Source organism: Rissa tridactyla, chromosome 5 (genome assembly GCF_028500815.1).
Source record: "Rissa tridactyla isolate bRisTri1 chromosome 5, bRisTri1.patW.cur.20221130, whole genome shotgun sequence".
NCBI classification, from domain to species: domain Eukaryota; kingdom Metazoa; phylum Chordata; class Aves; order Charadriiformes; family Laridae; genus Rissa; species Rissa tridactyla.
Genome location: NC_071470.1, coordinates 11767957 through 11792454, shown reverse-complemented (window position 1 = coordinate 11792454; position 24498 = coordinate 11767957). Strand labels below are relative to the sequence as shown.

The following is a 24498-nucleotide window of genomic DNA, read 5'->3' as shown; positions in this document are numbered from 1 at the left end:
AAGGACCATCCACCCTTCCTCCAAAATCCTGAGTGAACCAAGTGCTGAAGCAAAAGTTATGTAAAAGTCAGGAAGAAGTGCCATGCCCTGTCAGTTAAGCTACTTAAAATTGACAGTAAGCTGAAGTGGGAATCAAAGCCTGAAAAAATCCCATGGATACGTATATATTTCGTAAGCAGCCAAGCCTGGAGGAGGACTCCAAGCTCAAGATACACAGCTGCTATCAGAAGTCTCAAAAATAAAAAGTAACACCACTTTACTATATAATTAATTAATCAAATCAACATCAGAGACAGATGTCTGAGAGAGACATCTCTTCAAAGAATGATCTTCGTGTACTTGATCCTTCAACATCCAGAAGAGCTTTACTATGAATAATGGAATTAAATATAAATTTGAGAAATAAGTGAGTGGCCAACTACAAGGATAATTCAGTCCAAAGCAGCTTTCATTGAAAGAACTAAAATGAAGCTGAACCCCAAACCAAGAGATGAGACAGAATTTCAGCTGCCGCTCTACCCAGAATACTAAGGAAGTCCTTTACTCTGAGGCATGAGCAGGTAAGGCAAAGGCAGAAGGAAGTCTCCCTGCTCTCAGTCAAGTCACAAAAAGATGTAATGCTCAGTCTCACACTGAAGGTTGGCTAGGAAATCAGCAGGACAGAAACAAGGCTTTTTTTTGTGAATGCACAATCCAAAAGTATTCAAGTGTTGACAGCTTCATCAAACAAAAGCAAATATTCACGGAGATCGCAAAAGCCATGCCTGACAAAGACAACTCCACCAACAAAGCTCTAGAGGTATCTGAATTTGCAAACACGCTGAGGCACAGTAAGGCACAGAAACTTCTGACCAATACAGTTACATGCTGGTGAAGTTATAAGCAAATGAGACAGAGTCCCTACTCAAGGCTTGTGGCAATGTTTAATATGTGGTGGGGTAGTGAAACTGAAACATCAAAGTTAACTCAACCAGCTACCACTATGAGCTTCCCATAATACAGTTTTGTCAGCATACACAGTTAGTAAAAAAGGATGACTTCATACATTAAAAGCTTTGGTAAATTATCTCAGTATTATCACTCTTGAATGCATTCTGCAATTTGGAAATTAAAAATTAGAAACTCCTCAGAACGCTACACGTTCACTCTAAAGACACAACTGCTCTGACAAAAAAGCAGCAAAAAGCGTCTTAAAAATTAAACACTGAAGATCAATATTTTGGAGATGCATTTCCTCAGACAGCTGTCCTCATATCTCATATAGCACTAGATTTCTTTTGTACAATACTCCATCTCCAGTGACACGTACTCTTCTCTGCTTGCTCTATGCCTTTCCAATTCTACATCACATCTTCAACAGATCCATGCTCACCTCACGCACGAGTACTTTCTTTAACCTTCCTGGAACCTGAAAAAGTGTTTCTTGAATGTGACTCTGCTTGAAAGGTTCAGCCGAGTTCCTGCCCTTGCATACAATGAGGAAAGAAACCGTGAGAGGTGGAAACTTCAAAGCATAGAAGTTTACAGTATAGGACACTGCCAACCTGCAACCTTTTCTCAGTTTACAGCTCAGATCTTCCTAAAACATAAAACTGACACACGCGCTATCCTCTTCCTCTTTGTCTCTCTTATAGGGACATTAAACCACTTTTCATTGCTCTCAACTGGACTCTTTAGTTCCACATGTTCCCAACCCTTATAATATAAATATATATTCCACAAATCTTAACACTCTCCATCCATAATTCTTACATAGCCCTGTTTCAACTGATATGTCCTTGAAACAGAGTAAGGTTCAAAAACACGTAAGCAGACTTAAGTTAATATTAAAAAAAACTGAATTGGGTGAAAATATATTTTGTGAGGGTTTCGCCCCCGCTCCAAACAGTTATCTTAAATCAACATACAATGCACTAAGATGACAAACAGCACAGAAAGAAATTCACTAGCACATCACAAGAGCTCTCCATCATTCGGACACTGCAAAAGACTAATAAATCCAGTATTACTAGCTAACACAGTCTGATATATATAAAGCATATAAGTCTCAACTGGTCAAGGAACAGGAAAGCCCAGGAAAACAGTCACTGAAAAATACAATCAGACAATCTATCACAAATATTCTCTTCACAATTTCAGACTCATCATGTACCTCTCTTTCCACCCTAACACGATTTTAGAAACAAATACGAAATACCTTGGACTTTCAATTCACCTGTAAGTAAAGTTCTATATTTCCTCAGCTTTCAAGTTTCTTGCCATTAGAAGAGATCACCTTATGTAATCAGAGACCAGGTCAAATATTATTCCTGACTACCAAACTCTGCAGGTGTGAAAACAGTTTAACTCAAGATTTAAAAAAAAAAAGTTAAGAAAAAAGAAAAACAAATCAAGGAGTTTTAGAATTGTGCGCAGCATGCTCCAAACAGTTAGTTTAAGACGACAACTCTTGGCACTAAACAAAAGCCCAACACCCTGGAAAGGCAAGGCCTTTGAATGTTTTATTTGAATAATATTTACCTGCTTTCATTTAATCACTTTTAACTACACTCCTTAAAAAGGACTCTCAAACACTTAGACTGCCTGTTGGATGAAATCAAGTAATAGTAAATGCCTTTCTGACATTAATCTGTAGTCATGGAAATCACATATTTCAAACTCAACATTATGACTCCTATGTAAGATGAGAGAGGATATGACAATAGACTATGAAAAGAGAGCTTCTGTTTAAATACACACAGGGCAGAAGCAGTCAGCAACTCTTTAAACTGCAGAGCCAGGGACAGATCAATCCAGTATTTGCTTAACCGCTGATAATTCTTGTCAGACCTTCAAAACGCATACATGCTTTTATACCAGGCAAGAGTAATTAATTATATACATAGGATTTGACCTATTCCTTAAATCCACCAAGTGAATGTTCTGACAGTGATCTAACCTTTAATAATAAGCTTCTCAATTGATGACAAAAAAAGTTACAGGCTGTACAAAGGTAAAAGTGGCTGACACTATTCAGTGAACTGTTCACACCTGGTGAGATAAAGAAAGGAGATGAAGATCAGTTGCTTAATTTTGGAGGTACGTGTTCATATTTCATTGTTCATCCAAAACCTAAAGAACAAATATTTTAAGGAAGATCTTAAAGTAATAATGAGCTGGTGACCATTAATGAACAATTAATGAGGTGATCATCCTTTTTCAACCACAACACCCTTACTAGTCACAAACACACTATGCAAGCTTCCTCATGATTCCACTAACGGTCCTTGATCTTGTTCCACACAACCTACCTTCCACTATTGGAGAAGAAACAAGTGTATGCCTCTATTTCAGTTCTTCATATTTTAGCATTTGCCAATATGAAAGCTATCTAATTGTGGTTTTGATTTGCTTACCAGGAACAGGCTAAGGCTACCAGTTCATTTGCAGAGAAGTCATTGGATGGCAACTTTTGTTCACAATAAACAGTCAGCTACATGCTTCTGATCCTTCACGGGGCCTCCTCAGCCTCCTGCCCATCCACGTCCTTCCAAACCTCCAACCCTCCCTCAGTCTATCGTGTCTTACTTCCTGTTTTTAACCAGACAGCAAACTGCACTGCCGGGTTCTTGATATTACTTAACGTCAACCAAATATTAAAGCAGTAGTGTACCTAACTGCCACAAAGCTACTCTAAATTGAGCCCCAGATTTCTGGACAGGCCAGTATCTGAAAATTTAGTAGAGTTCATGGGACTAACAGAATGGTTGGGGTTGGAAGGGACCTTTGGAGATCATCTCGTCCAAACCCCCCTGACAAAGCATAGGGAGCAATAGAGTCAGAGCAATAGATCACAATACCCTCAACCTTTATGCTTCTATTGCAAGCCTAGTCCTGCTGAACAGTGAATACTTAAAAAAAAAGTTTGCACTGCTGTGTTTTGTCTCCAGGTTGATATTTCAGCCTCTGAAACTGTACATCATAACTGACAACCACTACACTTCGGCAGAGTGAGCTTGACAGAACTGACTGAAGGAAAGATATCCTCATCTGTTACATTATTGAGAAATACTACACTAAATCACAGTCGCTCGCTGCTAATTCAGAGACACCAAACATTCACAAAACAAAACTCACAGTCACTCCCATGCTAAATGCAGCGAAACAGCACGTATCAACCACAACTTAACATGATTTTACATGTACTTATCTGACTCACGGATGCCTTTTCTTTCTTAAAAGTCCTCAGCGCTACATTAGCAACCACACATTAAATGGAAGCGGGCACCAGATACATAAACAACCCCCAGCAACAGCCCGGCCGGTCAGGTGCTGGCACGTACTGTTATACACAGGCACCTTACATCCTGACAGCTCATCCCTTTGGACAAATACTTCACATTCCTCTGCCAGTCACAGCCCAACTCAGCCTTGTTTCCTCAGCGCCTCCTTAGAGCTTCGCACCCGCTGGCGGCTCCCAGCTTCCCGGGGCAGGGGGGGGGCCCAGCAGAGCCCTCTCGCCGGGAGAAGGTGGGGGCTCAGCACCGGCCCGCTGCTCCCCTCGCCCACCCCAGGCTGCGACCGCTGCCTGGGCCGTCCCCGGCCGCAGCCGCCCCCGGCCCGCCGCCGCCCGGGCCTCCTCCTCCTCCTCCTCCTCCACCGCCCGCCCCGGCCGCGCAGGCCCCGCCGCGGCCCTTACACGGTGACATGGCCGGAGCCGCGCACCACCACCGGGTCGGGGGAATACTTGAGGAGCTGCTCCTCCAGCGCCCGCTCCTCGTCCTCCTCCTCCTCGTAGATCTCGTCAAAGTCCGCCATGGCCGGGCCCGGGCCGCCGCCGAGAGAAAGAGGAGCCGGGGCGACGCGACGAGGCGGTGGGGGGGCGGGCGGGCCAGCCGGCTGGCCGCGGGAGGCCGGCGGGGACGCCCCGGTGCCGGGTCGGGTGGCGGAGCGGCGGCGGCGGACGGCCGAAGCGGCTGCGGCGGCTCCGGGCGAGGAAGCGCCCGTCACCCTCCGCGGAGGGAGGGAGGGGGCGAGGGGCGGGGCAGGAACAACAACAACAACATCCGGCCGCCGACCACGCCCCGCCCACTCGCCACGCCCACCCGCCGCGCGCGGAGGGGAGGGGCGGGGCAGGGCGCGCGGGGCAGCCTCAGCGTGAGGCGACGGGGGTCAGCAGCGCCCGGCTCGGGGCCCTGGGTCGCCGTCGGCTTTATTGGTGACTTGAGAGGGGTTTTTTTGATGTTTCTTCGAGCCGGGTGTGTGCTTTCTGGTCTTTTTAGCCCCTTTTTGACCATCTGTGAAAAAACCCAGGGGTTGGGAGGCCTGCCTTAGCTGAGGGGTTGCCCGTTGGGCCCTCTGCCTTAGCTGAGGGGATTGTGAGGGAAGCAGCCCGGGCTGGCCGGTTCAGGTGAGGGACAGTGCCAAATGTTTGCTTCTCCCTCAATGCTGGTAGCATCCAGTAGACTTTCAGCCCTCCATGCTGAGACTGTTGTTCGCAAGGGGGCACAGAGCAGACAAACACAGTGAAATTGCGGAGAAACAGCTCCTTTTAGGACTACACATGTGAAAGCTAACCAGAAAAACCTAAAATTCAATGGGTCTCTCAACTATAGATATGAAAACTAACCAGAAAACCCTAAAAATCAATGGACCCTTGACTATAGACGCAAAGGCTGACCAGGAAACCCTAAATATCAACAGGACTCTTGACTATAGATAAAAAAGCTGACCAGAAAACCTTAAAAATCAGCGGGGCGCTCAGCTGTCGATAGGAAAGCTAACAAGAAAACCTTAAAAACCAACGGGACTCTCAACTATAGATAAAAAAGCTAACCAGAATACCCTAAAAATCGACGGGACTCTTGGTTCTCTCTCTGCAGTTTTGGTATCTGTCATCACCAAAACCTAAAGCAAAGGCTGGAAAATGCTGGTTGGAGCGTAACGGCCTCAGCAACAGGTAGGGCCACCAGCTGTTGTGACAACGGGGGAAGGCAGTGCTGACATGGGATTTAGCAGGGTGACATTTTGAAAAGGGAGAGCAGATCTTTTATATTTGACAGAGTGGAATGGTGGATCATGTACTTGTAGCAGTATTTACTGTCTAGATTCTGGCAGTTACAGTGACATGGAAGACTTCTCAAGAAACTGTTTGGGGCTGAATCTGCTTTTCATGAGTGTGAAGGGAATTCTACATTCCCCTTTCTTCAGTACTCTACTCCGTATATCTTAATTACAATAACCCCTTTCTCATATTAAAAGTCTTCACTGATAGATCATTTTAATTCTGAAACCTGCAGTTCTGTTTTCCTGTCTACAGTATATATACCGGTCAGCTTATTTATGAAAGATTACATCTTAATCTCCATTACTCAGAAAGATCCTCGTGGTGTGTTTCTCAGAAATAAAGTCTATACAAAGATGTCAGGGTGCTTACTGCTCTGTGTAAAACCAGGGCAGAAGCAGAATAGTTTTGTGATAGTCCATGGCACTACCTTTGCTGTAAAGGAAAAAAGCAGCATCTTTTACTGTCACATTGGAAAACTAAGTATTTCTGTGTCATGAGCTACTTGTAACAGGTTTCATTTCCCAATGAACAAAATTCTACAGAATAACGCAGAATTCCCCTGAGTAATAGTTCACTTTCATACTAGCATGCTTACGTGTGTTTTTTTTACCTAGTTACTGTTCTTGCATGTGTCTCACACATAGAAATTGCATTTGGCGGGACCGATGACTCATTGCTTTTGTCTGACAGTCCTGAAATTGAGAAAATGGACCAAATTTAACACTGGCAAAAGCGAGAGGAAACCCGCAGGTTTCGCAAAGCTATGCCTCCTTGTGCTGGCTCACTCTACAGACAAATCTGGTAACCTGTTTGTTTGCAGATAACTGTTTCACGGTAGCAGCCGGGTTATCAGAGCCAGTGCTGTGCAGCACCGTGCTGGAAATCTTGGAAATGACGTTGAAGGCGTGGACTCACCTACATCACGCTGGAGTCCTTGCAGCTGTGCTGCAGGGCCAGCTCTCCTGTTTGAGGTGTGAGATCGCTGTGCTGCGTGGCATGACAAGCTTTGTTAGCTCGCTTGGTGGGTATGAGCTATGACAACAAGAAAGAAAATCCCAGGACCCTCAATTAGTTCATTGTGTTAGGTATACATTACTTACCTAACAAATATCTGTTCCATGGTCTGCTGTTTCCAGCTGTTCAGTGTGTAGAACATTTAACAGATGAAGAGCTGTGGCAGATATTAAGATGCGGTGCTACGTTTCTCGGTTGAGATCCCCATGATGCTTCATCTGTGTTCTGTAGCACCTGCTGTGCTTAAAGCACTGTGGCTGACTGCAGTGGTGAGCTCAAGGTACTTCGGTGTATCAGACACATTAAAACCAAAGTATACACACCTAGCAGCCACCCATGAAAAATTCAGTTTAAGTAACATTTTCACCATCTCCCATGGGCACTGCTAGAATCTTGTTTTTTAGGCAGAAATTGACTGCCTTAATCTTGAGATTGCAGTGCGTTGCTGTTTCATTTACTAACACCTGGTCTCATCGGTACTGGACCACCCTTGGAGGCACTAAGTAAACTCCCCGTTGTGTGCCATTGGCATCCTACCACACATTGAAGAAGGTCTTGCCATGGGCCTCTCTTCTCAGTTTCAGGAGTATCATATGAGTAGTCACTCCTTTATAGAACAAGCCTTATGAGGAGCGGCTGAGGGAACTGGGATTGTTTAGCCAGGAGAAAAGGAGGATGAAAGAAAAAAAGGCTATCGCTCTCTACCACTACCTGAAAGGAGGTTGTAGCCAGGTGGGAGTCAGTCTCTTCTCCCAAGTAACAGGCGATAGGACAAAAGGAAATGGCCTCAAGTTGCGCCAGGGAAGGTTTAGATTGGATATTAGGAAAATATCCAATTGTTGAATATTTTGTTGTCAAGCATTGGAACACACTGCCCAGGGAAGTGGTGGTGTCACCATCCTTGGAGGTATTTAAAAGATGAGCAGATGTGGTGCTTAGCAATATGGTTTAGTGATGGTTTTTGTCAGTGTTGCGTTAGTGTTTGGACTCAATGATCTGAAAGGTCCCTTCCAACCCAGGCAATTTTATGATTCTATGATTCCTTCTCCACTGTTGTCACCTCACTGCCATGTGCCAGACTGCCCACCAACTGCGCACTCCCAAGTCCGTGCCTTCACATCATGGCGTTTTCTTGTGACTGTTTTGGTGTGTACTCAGACCCGAAATGGTGGGACGCCTCTCCTGTCCACAGTGCATTGTCCTTTCTCTGGGAACACCCAGAATAATGCCAGGCTTGTACTGATTGTATTTTTAAGCCACTTACTTTACATCTAAATAAAAGAGGGTGGGCCTGAAGTGCAGCTTGGGGAGCACAGTGCTGCCTATCCAGGCAGGAGTGTCCTCCCTAGCGAATTTGTTTGTTCCACCTAACAGTTCAGTGGGGGAGAACTGGTGCTGTGCACAACTCTGACCAAGTGTGGTGGGTTGACCCTGGCTGGACGACAGTTGCCCATCAAAGCCAGTCTATCTCTTCCCTCCTTAGCTTGGGGCAGGGGGGGGAAGAAAATATAACAAAAGGCTCAAGGGTCAAGATAAGAACAGGATGATCACTTGGCAATTACCATCACGGGCAAAACAGACTCGACTTGGGGAAAATTCATTTAATTCATTATCAATCCAATCAGAGTAGGGTAATGAGAAATAAAAAGTAAATCTTAAAACACTTTCCCACCACCCTTCCCTTCACTCCCAATTTCTCTGCCTCCTCCCACCATGGCACAGGGGGACAGGGAATGGGGGTTGTGGTTAGTTCATCACATGTTGTCTCTGCCACTCCTTCCTCCTCAGGGGGAGGACTCCTCACACGCTTCCCCTCCTCCAGCATGGGGTCCCCCCTATGGGAGACAGTCCTCCACAAACTGGTCCAGCATGAGTCCCCTGCAGGGTCATAAGTCTTGCCAGCAAATCTGCTCCAGCATGGGCTCCTCTCTCCACGGGGCCGCAGGTCTTGCCAGGATTGTGCTCCAGAACAGGCTCTCCACAGGGTCACAGCCTCCTTCAGGCATCCACCTGCTCCACCATGGACCTCCATGGGCTGCAGTGGGGACAGCCTGCCTCACCATGGCCTTCACTATGGGCTGCAGGGGAATCTCTTCTCTGGCGCCTGGAGCCCCTCCACCCCTGCCTTCTTCACTGATCTTGGTGTCTGCAGAGATGTTGCTCTCACATATTCTCACTCCTCTCTTCTGGCTGCTGCCGCGCTGGGTTTTTTTTTTCCCCTTCTTAACTATGTTATCCCAGAGGCGCTACCACAGTCGCTGATGGGCTCAGCCTTGGGCAGCGGCAGGTCCATCTTGGAGCTGGCTGGCATTGGCTCTGTTGGACATAGGGGAAGCTTTTCACAGAAGCCACCTTTATAGCCCCCCCCCCGCTACCAAAACCTGGCCACACAAACCCAATACACTGAGGTACTCACTTGTCCTCAGAGTTGCTCTGTAAGGGCTGTGTACTGTAATCTAAAGGGGACTCTAAATCATTGTCACATTTATTTTTCTGTAGCTCTTCATTCCAGTTCACAGAATCACAGAATCAGGATCACAGGATGGTAGGGGTTAGAAGGGACCTCTGGAGATCATCTAGTCCAACCCCCCTGACAGATCAGGGTCATCTAGAGCAGGTTGCACAGGAACACATCCAGGTGGCTTTTGAATATCTCCAGAGAAGGAGACTCCACAACCTCTCTGGGCACTGTTCCAGTGCTCTGGCACCCTCAAAGTAAAGAAGTTTTTCTTTCCATTTCCTCATGTTGAGATGGAATTTCCTGTGTTACAGGTTGTGCCCGTTGCCCCTTTTCCTGTTGCTGGGCACCCCTGAAAAGAGCCTGGCCTCATCCTCTTGACACTCACCCTTTACATATTTATAAGCATTGATGAGATCCCTCTCAGTCTTCTCTTCTCCAGGCTAAACAGACCCAGGTCTCAGCTTTTCTTCATAAGAGAGGTGCTCCATTCCCGTGATCATCTTTGTAGCCCTCCGCTGGACTCTCTCCGGTAGTTCCTTGTCTTTCTTGAACTGTGAGCCCAGAACTGGACACAGTACTCCAGGCTCACCAGGGCAGAGTAGAGGGGGAGGATGACCTCCCTCCACCTGCTGGTCACAGTCTTTTTAATTGGCCTTCTTGGCCACAAGGGCACATTGCTGGCTTATGGTCAACTTGTTGTCCACCAGGACTCCCAGGTCCCTCTTTGCAGAGCTGCTTTCCAACAGGTCAACCCCTAACCTGTATTGGTGGGTTATTCCTCCTTAGGTGCAGGACCCTACACTTGCCCTTGTTGAACTTCATTAGGTTCCTCTCTGCCCAACTCTCCACCCTGTCCAGGTCTCGCTGAATGGCGGCACAGCCTTCTGGTGTGACAGCCATTCCTCCCAGTTTTGTGTCATCAGCAAACTGGCTGAAGCTCCCTCTCTTTCTCTTTTGCAGCCTGCTTTATTTATTTTCCTATTCTTTGTCGTTTGTCCCACTCCATGTGCTGCACATTTCTTTCCCGTTTCCCCATTTGCCATTGCTTCTTTCCTCTGCTTCCCTCTAATATCGTCTCCGTTGTCACGCGCCTCGTTCCTCCCACACTCTCTGGCTTGTTTCTCCCTGTCTTTTCCTTTGTTAATTAGTACATTGTTGGACTTCTGAAGGAAACCGTTTCATGCAACAGGGAATCAAAGAACAAGCAGCAGGTGCAGGAGTAACCTTGTTCTTTGAACTCCTACCACCACTCAACAGCAAAGCAAAGCTGGCAGGAACAGCTTCTTTATTTTTTTTCCCTGATTAATTAAGAGAAGAGAGGTAGTAAGAAGGAAAGCAAGAATGGGTAGTGATAGCAAGGGAAGAGGGCAAGCAGGGGAGCATAGGAGGGTAGGGAAGCCAGAGCTAGGAAGACAGAAGTAGTGGACTATAACTTACATTCACTGACACCACAGAGGGAGTTTAGCAAAGCTACAGGACTGTAGCAAACCTCCACAGATGCTCACCCCAGGTGTGCTTTGCTTTTTCTGCCCCAAGACCTTCTCTCACATCAGTCACTTCCCATGCCATGGAGCCTCTCATCTCTGGGTTGGCTCCTATCTTGCATAAATGTCCTGTTGCTCTCTACAAGAGTGGCCAAAGTGCTACTGATAATGCAAACATTCCTGCTAATGGTATCAGTCACCGCCACCCCTTGAGTTTCAACAAAATGAAATGAAACAAAACCCGAAAATGAGATTTTATTTACAGTATTGCAGGAGTGTGGAAAGGCAAAGTCAGGGTAGGTAGCTGCAAATAACACGGCAGAACTTACCGTTAGAGCCATAGGATTGTGTTCGTTTCTCTGACCAGTTTCGTTGGGTTGATTATTTTGCAAAATTTCTGTAAAACCACAGGAAAACTAACTGAAGTTTTCTGTGCGAAAAGCAAAGGGAAGTCTTGACACCCAGCCACTACAATAAGTCAGAGTTTTGTTGCTGACTTTGTGACGCAGAATTGAGTTAGCTCTTAGAGTAAAAAGATATGGTGGATAGCTCCGATTGACTTTATGTTTTTATTAGCCTTTTTTCCTCCTGTCAGGCAATTTATTTTGTTTTCCTTTTGGTCCAGCTTCCTATATTGCGTTTATATGAGTTTAATGAGGAGAGTTCAAAAGATGCTTCTATGTAGAAAATAGTATTTCTGAAAGAGACTCTGTAAGCCACAAATAAGGTACAGAAAACATAGATCTCATGTAAGGAGAAAAGCAGATACTTCCTTTTCAAAATTTCCTTAACATATAACAAAATGAAGAATAGAGTCCTTGTAGGTTCAAGTCTGTTAAAACTGTGGAGGCGTGCAGTTGGATACTGCTGCTCTTTCAAGGACCACATGACAACTCATTATTGAAGGCAGAATCTCCTAATCCAAAAAAGAATTTGTGATATGCCTGACTTAAAGATCTACTTGTGTTCCACATAACCTACAGCCAGGATAAACTCCTGGGTGTTTTTAGGCTTGACATCGGGGTTTTTTTCTTGTCTTCAGTAGGACTTGCTGACATAGCAAATATATATGGTCACTTTTTTTTTCCCTTCCCGTCAATGCGAGAGTCTAATATAGCAGAATCCTTGCTCCTTTTTATTTCTCTATAGTCACCTAAATTACACAGAAACACACAAAAAGTCTCCAGTTTTCCTTTTATGTGAGATAGCTGTGGCCTTGAAATCGATGGGGGTTTCTATGCTGCAAGTACAAAAGTATAAAGTCCACTAAACCCAAACATATAACAAAATCATATACAAACAGAACAGCAAGTTCTAGGCTTTTAAGATGTTCTTAAAATGGCAAATGTAGAATATCAAACATTTCTTCAGAAGATCACCTTTAAGAACAGTATCTCTTGGAAATGCTGAAAACAAGTATCAGGGAATACTGTGGGCTGAATTCTCTGCTGTGTCTGTTCAAGATACAGCTGTTGGTAGCTGGGTGAAGCTGTAACGGACTCCTACCCTAAAAAAAACCCACAAAACAAACAAGAAAGCCAATGACAAATGTGGGGCTCTTCTAGCTGCTATTGGAATGAACAACCGTGCCCTCCTGAACATCAGTAGGGATTTTAATTTAATGTCTTTATTTTTCCTTGTTTCTTTGTTTTTATGCCCCTTGATGCCTCACCTCATAGTTTATATTTGTTTCAAGGACAGTTATTTTTCTCTTGGTAAATATTACTGAATTCCTAAGATGTTTACTCACCGTCTTAAATAAACAGTGAGTGACTCCTTAACCGCTGCAACTGAACTGCAAATCTCTAAGTCACCATAATAAGAAGCAGCCTTTATCTGAAGAAAATGTTAAAAATCAGGTTTACTGATCTGTTGTTAAGATAAAATGCCTTCGTGTAGCATATTTTAGAGAATTAGACAATGCCTCTGTCCATTTTAGCTTGAGAATAGAAAGTGCCAAAGTTTTTATCCTACTTAAAGGCAAATACCCTCTGCTATGCCACCCACATATACCCAATCTGTTGGAAAACCAGAACTATGTATTCCTTTAGGATTGAGAACATAATTCTTTGCTTGTCAGATTATTCTGACAGATTACATTATAATTACTTCCTCATTAATTACTGTGACAAATGTTGATCTAAAGAGAACAGGGAAGGATGTCTTTCATTTAAAATCATCAAAACATGAAAAACTGAGATTTCCTCTGAAGACTTTAACGTTCATTAATATTTGGGTATACTAACATGTTCATTCCTGTTGCAGAGAAGCAAAGTCAGATTTCTAGCACCCGTCTCTTTCTAATATGACAGTTTCATTTCCTTCTGAATATTTTAAAATAACAGATTTTGCAAGGAAATATTTTTCTCTCTGATGGTATGAGACATGATCCATAATTGGTCTAACAGCATGAAAAAAAGAGATGCTCTTGTTCTAAGAAGTTGTTTAAAGTGTGCCAAAGTACTTATAGTGGAATACACTACATTCCTAGAGTAGGATGTCCTCACAGAAGGTATAAAGAACAAATAACAGCTCCAACCTCTGTGATAAAGCATGAGAGATGGGAATAATTTTCAACCTGAACAGAAACTTACTTTCCTTTCAAAGCAAGAGAGAGATTGTGAAGGAATTGCCTCTCTTCCGCACCCAGTTCTCTCTTTAAGCTCATTTTTGGCTGCTGTCAGTCTGGCCCTAACCTAAGCATCGGGCCTGACACAGCGGAGTGAAAATCTGTGCGTTATCCCATCACCATATGAATGCTACAGTTTCTTATGCATCTGTGAAAAAGCAGAAGAGGAGAGAATCACACACATAATACAAAGGCACTTTGTGATCAGATTCGTAAATCTTGTTGCAGCTTGGTTAAGATATTGGAGTACAGTTGTTTTCTCTCTTCGAAGAGACTGGAGTAACAATTCCAGCCTGCAGCAGTGAATGAAATCAGTTAAGTTTGGGTAACTGATCTGTTAGCACACAATGGACAACTTGTACCAGAGTGTCCTTGTGAGCGAGAGAATAACCTGTATAAACTCTTGCCCCCAAAGGAATGGGAAAGCTGCATTAGGCTTGTTTTGCTTGAGGAGTTATTAAAGTGCATTCAGATTCTCTGCAATTCTGCAAGATTCCGAAAGATAGGAGATGTTGGGTCAAATCCCAGTTGTGCAGTTATCTTGCTCTGGGACTGTGGACAAAATTGTTTGAATCTATACACCTTTCCCATAGTGGGTGAATTACTGGCAGGATTCTCATTGATTGGGAAGCTCCCAGGGTTTTTCCCACTGGGCGATACCTTAACATACAAGCGTTGTTTCTATGTGTGCATCTAGGAAGTGCGATCATGGCTTTTATTTTTATTTCTTTGGTACCCTTGAAAGACCTTTTGTAGCTCTGGAGAATGAGCTGACCTCTTTTGTTCCCCTAGCCTGAAAAAGGTCATATTTTGTTTAACTAACCTTTGAAAACACCAGGCCAAATTCTACTCCCACTGCACCATTCAGAATAGCTGCAGAGTAACTCTGTCTTACAGCTCTGTAACTGAGAGTAATATTTTTACCCAAACCCTTCCATCTTCTGACCTGTAACAAGTCAATGTCTCAGTATGTGTAGGGGTGCAAACAGTCACACCTCTTATATGCTGTAGTGTTAATTGTATTCTAGATGTATAGGTGCTTTAATAGGAATATTAGCTCTTTGATTCAGCTGTGTGTAACAGAACCTAGACTGCTGAAGTGGAGCTATTTGAGTCTGGGCTGCTCTTCAAGCATTGAACTCCTTTTTGGCTGATGTTTTTTTGTCTGGTCAATGTATAATAGCAATTATATTTCATTTGCACTTTAAAACTGTGCCTTATACCTTCCTACTTACATCTTCTGGCAGTTTAGGTGCCAATACTTCTTCCTTCTTTAGAAACTTCACACTGTGATTTTTTCCCCCTTTTTAATGTCTTTCTTTTTCACTAGAATAGTGCTTTGAACCTTGTAAACTAATTTTCAGGACTTCTGTCATTCTTTTTCCATTAGATTTTGACACAGCCTCAGCACTATAGCAGACTAAATAAGCTTTGAACTAATATACTTACTCAAGATCCTAAAATATGTGAAATTACTTTGTTTCTATGATTTTTCAAAGAGAAAGCTTTGAATGCAGGCTTGGACAATGTATTCATTATAAATAAGAAGAGGCAGACTATGCAAAATTTTGGATATTGTTTTAGTAAAAATCTTCATTTTGGTTCCATTTTGACACGCTCATATTGTGTGCTTCTTTAATGTGTTGTTTTCTTCCTAGCAAAGCAAAAGGTAAGGTACCTCTAGCCTGTACTTCACTGAGACTCTGCTTCCTGAAACTTTGGGGCTTTTTCCTTTATTTTACGTTGGGGATACAAATACATATAAGAGGATGAAACTGAAAAAGGGCTGCTTCCAGCCACAGGCATTAGAGATTTGTTTTCACGTAACAGCTGCTTGGGCAAAGCTAAGATTTTGTTGTGAAGAGACAAAGAAACAAGATGGTAGGTTTCTTTCTCATAGAGGCTTCCAGATCATATCAAAATCAGACTGATGTTTGTCCTGACTTCTGAAAAAAACACCATTTTGGCACACATGGGTTTTGTCTTCTGTTATCTTAACAGCAAATGTAAAAAGGAAAAAAAAATGCACCATCTGCCCTGTGGACCCTAGTTTCTAGGAATACCAATGCAGCATCTTTCTTAGAAAATACATTCCCTCAAATAATCAACAACTTAATATTTAGCCAGTACTGTGTCAAAAAGGATATTAAGCAGCCCTTGTGTGTGTCTTCACTCCAGAAAAAAAAATCCCATATCTTCAGGCACTGTTACATAGCAGTCAGAAGTGTCTCACGTGTTCTCTTAAAACTACTTTCATTTCATATTCCCATTGGTAAATCCCACAATGAGTTTCAGAGCTTCATTTCGCACATACTTAAGAAGCTCTTTTATTTCCAGGCTAAATTTCCACATGGCCAGAGTGTATACATCTGTTCTTGTGGTGGTATTCTTCTTTAGATGGAATACTTCTTCTCTCTCATGGATATTTACCTCAATGGTATAAGCAACAGCCGTGTCACCTCTCTTTGAGTCTCCTCTTCACGTGAAGGTCCATGTTCCTCTAATGCTAATGCCTCTAATGCTGTCTTCTGGACCTGCTCTGATTTAGACTTTTATGAGATGGAAGTGGAGAGCTGTCAGCTATCCCAGACAAGGTTTCCCCAAGCATGATGGCTTTAGTGTTTCCATCTTCTTAGTGGAATGACTTTGCCTCTTACGGTCTGTGATTGCTTTCACCTGTCACCTGGCCAGCCACAGTGATGCTTCATAAACATGGATTCATGTGCCCAGGTGCCTCAGAGACAATGTCATGTTCAGCCATGGAGCTCCTAGCTTATATTGGCTTTGTCATTGCACTTCTGTATTCCTCAGAGAATCCACTTCTTCCAGTATGGCACTCCAGTCTCTGCAAATACTGACTTCAACTCGTTCCTATGAATAGGATAGTCCTATTGCCTGTGCCAAGAAAACAAATTAAACTAAGTAATTCAACTGCTTCTGGGAGTTATCCTTGAGGAACTCCATGATTAACTGTATCCCCCCTGCTTCCTGAGTCTGCAGGAGTAGTATCATCTCTCCTTTAGCAAGTTCCTTCATCACTTTGCAATTTTCGGGTTATCCCACATACATACTTTCATTCCAGGGGAAAGAAAAAAAATTATAATCCATTTTAGGATGGACGAGGTGAACTCAAAATTCATACAACATTCAGGCTGTGAAACAGGCAACTCCCAAATTCAAAAGCCTGCTTTTTGGTCACTGTCAAGCAGAACGCTTCAACTTAAGCATAACCCCTAAGGATCAAAATGCATGAGGGCTGAATTTCAAGGATAGAAATTAAAAATTATGTGAAACATTACACAGAATCTCATGTTTTTTGCTGGGTTGGTGCCTGTATTACTACAAAGTGTCACTCTGGTATTGATTTGCAATACATCAATGTAAAAACAGGTCATGGCTGGTGTGCTCCAGAGCCCACAACAGCATTCTCAATCCTTGTTCTGACTCATGTGAGCTTGGGGTTTCATCTCCATCTCCATCTCCCACCATAAACCTTCAGTGAGGCTGTTGCAGAGGTTTAGCTTTATCCCCAGTAAAGATACACCATCACAGCTTTCCCTCGTACACATCATCTGCAGCAACTAACAATTCTAGCTGCTAGAGCTCTAAACCAAGGTTGTTAATGAAACTAGGGCCCAGACTGTCTGAAGTGTCTGGCCTGATGTTGCACTATGTCTTAAGAGTATAAGGGACATGGCAAAGCCAGGCTCAGAGAAATACCTGTCAAGGCTGTGGATAACAATAATCTCACTGGGCATTTCCTCCCCTGGCTCCTCCACGCAATCTCTTGTAGGAGGACAGACAGTGCAGAAACACTGGTGTAGACTTCACTATGGTGAGAAGGCGCAAACAAGAAGCTTCCTTTGCATCCAAACAGTGACGGAAACCCATCAACGAGACAACACTCTTTTTAAGAGGGTTGAAGAGGGAGAGAATTAAGGTGTACACTCATGTATTTAAGTACAGACCTTATTCATTTAGGAATTCAGTCTGTAGAAGACCCTTCTTTTTAGGAAGAACCTTGCAAAGTACTCTAAATTAAAAAAACGATAGCAGCATAAGGCCTGCTGGTTGGTCATCACTTTAAGGACAGCTATCATGGTAGACGTGCAGGTGAAGGTAGAAGACACACGGTCAGGCCGTGAAGGGAGAGAGCAGACTGAAGGCTGCTGCTTGGACTTTCTTTGGGGCGCTCACGCAAATCCGAGTGATCGCAGCTGCCCTGAAGGACTCGCATAGAAATTTAGATCTAATTGGGTGCAAAAAAACTGAGCGAAAAGCACCAACAAGGTGAAGCGGGAGCAGGGTCATCTCCCCAAGGGCTGCAAGAGGCTGAAGGAGGGGGCAGGTTTCTCCCCAGCAGGAAGTGGCAGGAGCCGGGGTTCCCACACCAGAGATCTGCACCCCACGTCCCGGGGAAGGGGGTTCCTCTGTGCAAGGGGGGGCTCCACAGGTCTCTCAGACAAAACCCCCATTTCCTCGAAAATGGCCCGTTTTCCCGGGGTGGGGGGGCTGCCGTGCCAAGTCGAGGTGGTGGGATTAATTTATGACCAGGGATGGGGGCAAAGAAAATCGCGCACGGAAGGGAAGGGCACGGGGGAGCTGCATCTGCGGGGGGGTGGAAGCCAAGTCGCCCCTCTTCGGCCCACGGTCAACCCGCAAACCCTAGGGAGAGCCCACTAGTCCCTGCCGGGCTGCGACCGGGCCTCCGGGGAGAAGCTCCTCGCCTCTGCCTGCCGGGGCCGAGGAGGTGGGCAGAGTTTAAGAGGGGTGGTGGTGTCTCTGCCCTGTCCCCCCCCCGGGCAACGAGGAGCCGGGCAGGCGACACTGCGCACTCCCGTCCCCAGGGCACTGCTCCCATCCCCAGCGTGGCGGTCGCCGGCCCCGGCCCTTAATGAGATTCTTTGAAATCCTCCCCCGCCACCCCAAAAAAACACCAAAAATAAATAAAGCGAGTTTTAATGTTACACCCCTATCTTTGGAGGAGCGCGGTTTTCTTGCGGCGGCGACGTCGCTTGTTAAACAATCAGCGGCTGAGCCCCTGAAAAGGGAGGCATTGCACCCTTCTTGCTGAATGCGCTTCTTAGTGCATATAACGCCAAGGGCCTTTTGATGTCTCACAATGCGCGTTACGCCCCAAGATTGTCTCTTTGGACAGATCTACAACGCTTGGCTTCATGTTTGGAAGTTAAATGGACAGCGAGGTTGTTGAAACTCCCACGCTTTAAGCCAGCGGAGACACTCGGTACATTCGCCTGTTCCTTTCCAGGAGTGAAAGAGGCAGGGGTGGAGGGAAGGGGCTGCTGGTTTAATCCGTCCTCCGAGGCAAAAGAGGCGGGGGGGGAAGCTGCCCAGCCCAAACTTTTCCTCTCTTTTCTTTTCTTTGCTTTTCTTTGGCAGCCTTAAAATAAGAGCTATGTGCAAAGCGTGCGCCCTGCGTAGGTAGCTTGTGTCTCGAAGGCGCTGGCAATGTTGCTGCTCCATGAAATCAAAATTTATGATTATTCAAATGTTGGGGACTGTGAAAAGAGAGGAAGAAAGAGAGAAAATTAATATTGCAGCTGTTCTTCTGATTAATGAGAGATAATTGCTCATGAAAAGTCACCCCTGTGGCATTTTGTTGTCTCCTGGATCTTTGTTCTTTTCCACTATTATTGAGGACTTTCTTGAAGACTAAGCGGTTCTTTTCAATTTTTGGTATTCAGAAAGTGTTGCTTGGTTACAGATAATGGAGAAATCTCGGGCTATATTGGGTAAGATGTGCCACAGACAGCAATATCACAATGCCACTTTCAGAAAAGGATGGATACAAGTTAACGATGCGCTTTCAATAAAACATTAATAGACTTGTTCACGCTTTTATAATGACCCCCTTAATGGGAGCTGGGGGCAAGTCCTGTCTTTTGCTTGCCTTCACTTCACAAAACCCTGCTTCGAGATCGCCGATCGCTTTGGAAACTAATAGGAAATCAATGTTAGATTAGCGAATAAATGCGATTACAGGGCAGGAGCCCGCGGCCCCTTGCTTTACCCACACAGGGCTTTATTTTGAGGGGGGCTTTCCCTCCTGGGGACTGAGCCAGCCCGGGGCTCGTCCTGCCCAGACCCACCGCATTTCACCCCGCCGGGATGTTTGCCGCTCTGCAGAGGGTGGTTTTGGGGTTTTTTGGTTGTTACTTTTTGGTTTTTTTGGTTTTTTGGGGTTTTTTTTGTTTGGTTTTTTTTTTGCTGGTCGTGTCCCCTCGTGCCCTGCGGCACTTTCCACGGAGGCAGCTCCTTCCGTGAACTCGGCCGAGATGCTTTCTTCGGGCGGGCACGGCTTTTTCTTCTGCCGGGAGCTGCGGGGGTTGGGGGAGGGAAGGGAAAGGGTTGCTTTTGTCATTTAAGCCGTGAATCTCTTCTACATAAAGGTGTTAGAGACATCTGGAAGAAAAGAGGGACCAGCACCCAGTCCTGCGCTCGGCGGACCAGGGGAGCGGCTCTGATGTTCTTTTTGAACTGCTCCACTTTCAAAAGGGGGCAATTTCGTTACATTCTCATTTGTTACACTGTCTTGAACTAAAGGCAGACAAAGCTATACTCTGTCACCCCGAGCAGAATGAAGGGAATCAAAGGATTTTCCCTTAAAAGGACTAATTTTCTCCTTGAATTATGAAAGTAATGGCTAGGTAACAGCCTGTGCTCTGTACCCAACTGCTTAATACCTTCTAAATCCTTCCACGTGGCTCTCCCAGTCGTAGCAATTAGAGCTCATTATAGGCTCATAAGAGCTCTCATTTCGGGGATTACTTAATGGACAATGAAATTTTATCGGACAGAATTATTGAAAAATAAAATTGTAACGAGGCCGATGTGATGTGGGCGCACGCCTTACATCATTCCGCCTGGTTTGGGATATCTTTGCTTTCAAATGACTTCTTTTCTTGCTCTGGCTTTCAGGGGTGGGTTTTGCTTTGTGAATTTTTTTTTCCTCCTCTCTTTTATCACTGCGCTTGGTTTATTATTACAATTACAAATTGCAATTTTGATCCGACTCTTGCTCTGTCTGCCTTCCCTTACGACAGCCCCCTCCCCAGATCCACCCTATCACTGCAGACAGTTGTTTCCCCTGAGACCGATGATGGGGTTGTTTCCTTTTTCAATATAGCCCCTCGTAAAGGAAAATAAAATAAAAAGAAAGAAAAGGCAGAGATTAACTCAAATTTCCGCCAGATTAACTGTGTTTTAAACGGGGAGAGCAAGGCAAAATCCCGTGCCTGGGCACTATGACCGTGACTGAAATCTCACCGGAGCTCAGGAGGCAGAGGTCCCCCGGCGGATGGGGGGACACACCGTCGCATCCCGGGGCCCACGGTCCCCAGCGCCCCGGCAGCGGGGCGGGCAACGCTCCTGGGCCCCGCCGCTGCCCGGGGCTCCGGGGCCTCGGCTGAGCCCTCGGCAACAGTTTGGGGGGGAAAAAAAGTAGGTGAGGTGGGAGCCGACCCGCCTAAACCTCGCGAGTCCCTAATTGTTGTCACAAGACGCGGGATTAGCGCATTGCTGGAATAGCTGTCTGTTTACACTTCGGAGCCCCGCCGGCCGGTAAACACTTTCTAATTGAATTCTAATCACATTCAAATAGCTCCATAACCAGCCTCAGCTGCAATTCATAAAACTTTAATTGCCATCCATAAATCCTCAGATCGCCGAGTGCGGAGTGTCCCTAAAAACACTGGTGCATCGTGCCCGCTCAGGCCCGTCGGGGACAGGCGAGCAGGGCTGGGGTCGAGCCGGCCCCCGCTGGTGGGTGGGGAACAGGTTGGGGCTGAGGACGGGACAGCAGGACGAGACCTGGCCCCTCTCTTAACAAGGCTGGAGTTGCACCGTTGATCCTCGTTGGTCCCAGGGGCGAGAGGAAATGCCCCTTCCATCAGAAGGCGGGCGGCGATTTTACTTTCCTGGTTTTAAACAGCAGGAGAGTGGGTGTGCGGGAGGGCTGGTAGGATGTCCGCGTCCCGGTCTGGCCCTTGTGAGCGATAACCGTCTCTAAACACGTTAAGGCTATTGACTGACTCCCCAGCCTCTGCTCAGCCCCCGGTAATCAGGCGTAGTCTGTGTTTTCTGCTTTAGAGCACAATTGTCGCTTCCCTTTCCCCAGTCAAGTGGGATGGGATCCGTAGTCGGTTTTAGACGCCGCTTCGCATCTGCAAAACGAGAACGCGATCGCCCTTCTCTTAACGATAAGTCTCTTCTTAAACTCCCGTAAAACAGGTCATTGGAAAATCGCGTAATATGCTGCGAAAACCTTGGCTTTTTAATGCAGTCTGAAATGCTCCGGAGCCACCGACCGTATTTAGCTGTTTATCCAATTTTACTTTGAATGATTGCTTCAGCAAACTTGGTGGAGATCAAAGAATCCCCCCCCTGACATGTTCGCCTTTCATTAGCGCTGGGCGCTGCGGTCCTGAAGCGGTCGGGGAAGTTCACTTGGAAGTTTTCCGTTTCGATACCGTTGGGCTGAGAAGTGTCCAGCTATTTGAAGGCTTTGTCCGTTGGAGTAATTCCCAATTTGGCAAAATTCACTGGGGTTGAAAAGGGAGGGGAGGGGGGAGCAAAAAAAAAAAAGATAGAAAAACCAAGTCACCCGACATGCGTATGTGCGCACAAACACACGCACACGCGCGATCCCTAATTTTATATCTATGTCTCTATCTGTGACCCTGGCTCCTCTGGTGAGGAAAGGAGCCTCCTGAAGGAGTCCTGGACCATCCCGTGGAAAGGTGCCTCTGTGGGAGTCACGGCCCCTTGGATGATGTTTTACCCCGGGGAACGGGGTTCGCCATTGACCCACTTGTTTCAGCGCATCACCTGCTCCCCTCTCTTTTTCCCTCCCTGCGGGGAAAGGAGCGAATTCCTCGGGGAAAACCCCCAACCAGAAACCCCCTCCGACTGATTTTAAGACACCCTCCCCGGGTACGTTGACAGGGGGATGTGCCTGCTCAGCCCGGGACAGCCGCCCCCTCCCCGGCTTCCCTGCTCCTATAATTTATCTGGGGCGGAGGCGAAGGACTGAAGTCATCGGGCAGCGAGCGAGCACGCACATTTTGGGGGCCCCCCCGCTTTGCTTCCCCCCCCCCGGCAGCCTCTCCTGCCGTCCTGGGAAGCCGGGGAGATTTAGATCTGCGAGGCTTTCAGCCATCACGTGTTTAAATAGTTGATATAAAACCCCGGCGCAGGGGATCCAGGCGGGGGGACTTTAAGACCAGCCCTCTCCAGGGACCCTTTTGTTCAGCTCTCAAACATAAGCACCTTCTCGCCTCGCCAGGACTTCAGTGGCAACTTGGCCAAGCAGGAAAAACCCGACTTTGGGACAGCCGCCCCCGGCTTCGGCAGCCCTCCGAAATGTCCCGCTCTTTCTATGTCGACTCCTTAATCATCAAAGACTCCTCGAGGCCGGCTCCCTCCCTGCCTGAGCATCACCACGGCCAGGACTTCTTCATCCCTCTCAGCATGCCTTCCCCCCTCGTCATGTCGGTGTCGGGCCCGGGCTGCCCGTCCCGTAAGAGCGGTTCTTTCTGCGTCTGCCCGCTCTGTGTCACCTCGCACCTCCACTCCTCCCGCGGCGGCGGCGGTGGCGGCGGCGGCGGCGGTGGCGGCGGGGCCATCCCCTTACTCAAGAGCCAGTTCCCCGCCGCCGCCGGCGAGGCCCAGTGTTGCCCGCGGGCCGGACACCCTCACCCCCCTCCGCAGCACCCGCCGCCCGCCGCCTCCGTCCCCGCCGCTGCTGCCGCTGCCGCCGCCGCCGCCGCCCTGGGGCACCCGGCGCATCACCCCCCTGCCTGCGCCGCCACCGCCTACAGCGTCAGCGACCACCGGAGGTTTCACTGCCTCGGCATGGGTAGGAGCCGGGGAAAGGGGGGGGAGGCAGAGGGAGATGGGGTCCCCCCGAGGGTGCCCCGGGGCGGAAAGCTGCGGGAGAATGTCTTTTTTTCTCCCTCTCTCTTTTTTTCCTTCCCTTTCCTTCGTCCCACTGAAGTTCTTGCTTCTCTCCCGTCCAGGAGGGTCCGATTCCAGCCAAATTCAAAACGGGAAAAGGATGAGGACAGCTTTCACCAGCACCCAGCTTTTGGAGCTGGAGAGGGAATTCTCCTCCAACATGTACCTGTCCCGGCTGCGGAGGATCGAGATAGCCACCTACCTCAACCTCTCCGAGAAGCAAGTGAAAATCTGGTTCCAAAACAGGAGGGTGAAGCACAAGAAAGAAGGCAAAGGCGCCCAGCGAAACTCTCACGGGGGCTGCAAGTGCAGCACCAGCCAGGGGCATTACCCCAGGTCGGAGGACGAAGAGTCTCTATCCCCCTCATCGGCTACCGAGGATAAAGAGATCTCCCCGTTATGAGCCCCGTCCCGGAGCACCGGGGCCCGGTCGGGAGCGGGGCGGCGGGAGGGCGGCTCACCTGGCCCCGCTGCCCCGGGGACAGCAGCCCGCTGACCGGGAACGGGCTGTCCCTCGCCAGCCGGGAGCTTCATTTTCATCCCTTCGCAGTGATAGAAAGAGATATATGAATATATTTTTTTTGGAATGTAAATGTTCTAGTCGTGAGAGTTCCAACTAAAACGTTATTTATGTAACCCCGGGAGCGGGCACCTGCTCTTCCTAACACGTAACACGGGACTGGACTCGCACGGTGCCTCCCCCCGCCTCGTCCCCAGGCAGTTTAAAGGAAAAGAAAAAACCAACCACCGTATTTGGAACCGAAAGACGAGACATTAAAAAAAATGAAAAACAAAAACCTGTAGGAGCTGCGAACCTCCTGGACGGACTCTAAAAAAATAAGGAAAGAAAGATCGGTCGCTTGGGTTTTGGGGACAGCGGTTTGTTTGT

At 46.7% G+C, this 24498-nt stretch overlaps 2 protein-coding genes across 2 annotated transcripts in view; one reads left to right on the top strand and one right to left on the bottom strand.

Moving 5' to 3' along the window:
* The window catches only part of CHIC2 (cysteine rich hydrophobic domain 2), a 29452-nt gene extending 24502 nt beyond the window's left edge, over window positions 1–4950 (bottom strand). The window contains exon 1 of the mRNA XM_054203207.1: window positions 4679–4950. Coding sequence (XP_054059182.1) covers window positions 4679–4797 — 119 coding nt within the window. The 5' untranslated portion in view covers window positions 4798–4950. The remainder of the gene's footprint in view (window positions 1–4678) is intronic.
* An 18065-nt stretch (window positions 4951–23015) lies between these two features.
* On the top strand, window positions 23016–24012 carry GSX2 (GS homeobox 2). The gene is made up of 2 exons (XM_054203206.1): window positions 23016–23511; window positions 23672–24012. Exons 1-2 carry the CDS (start codon window positions 23016–23018, stop codon window positions 24010–24012), a joined length of 837 nt encoding a protein of 278 aa, XP_054059181.1.
* The last annotated feature ends 486 nt before the right edge of the window (window positions 24013–24498 follow it).

What these genes read in the sequence shown, in the direction of transcription:
- GSX2 (XM_054203206.1), top strand. Translation starts at nt 23,016, where the DNA reads ATGTCCCGCTCTTTCTATGTCGACTCCTTAATCATCAAAGACTCCTCG. An exon ending in GTTTCACTGCCTCGGCATGG is followed by an intron (nt 23,512 to 23,671) that starts GTAGGAGCCGGG and finishes TCTCCCGTCCAG; the next exon opens with GAGGGTCCGATTCCAGCCAA.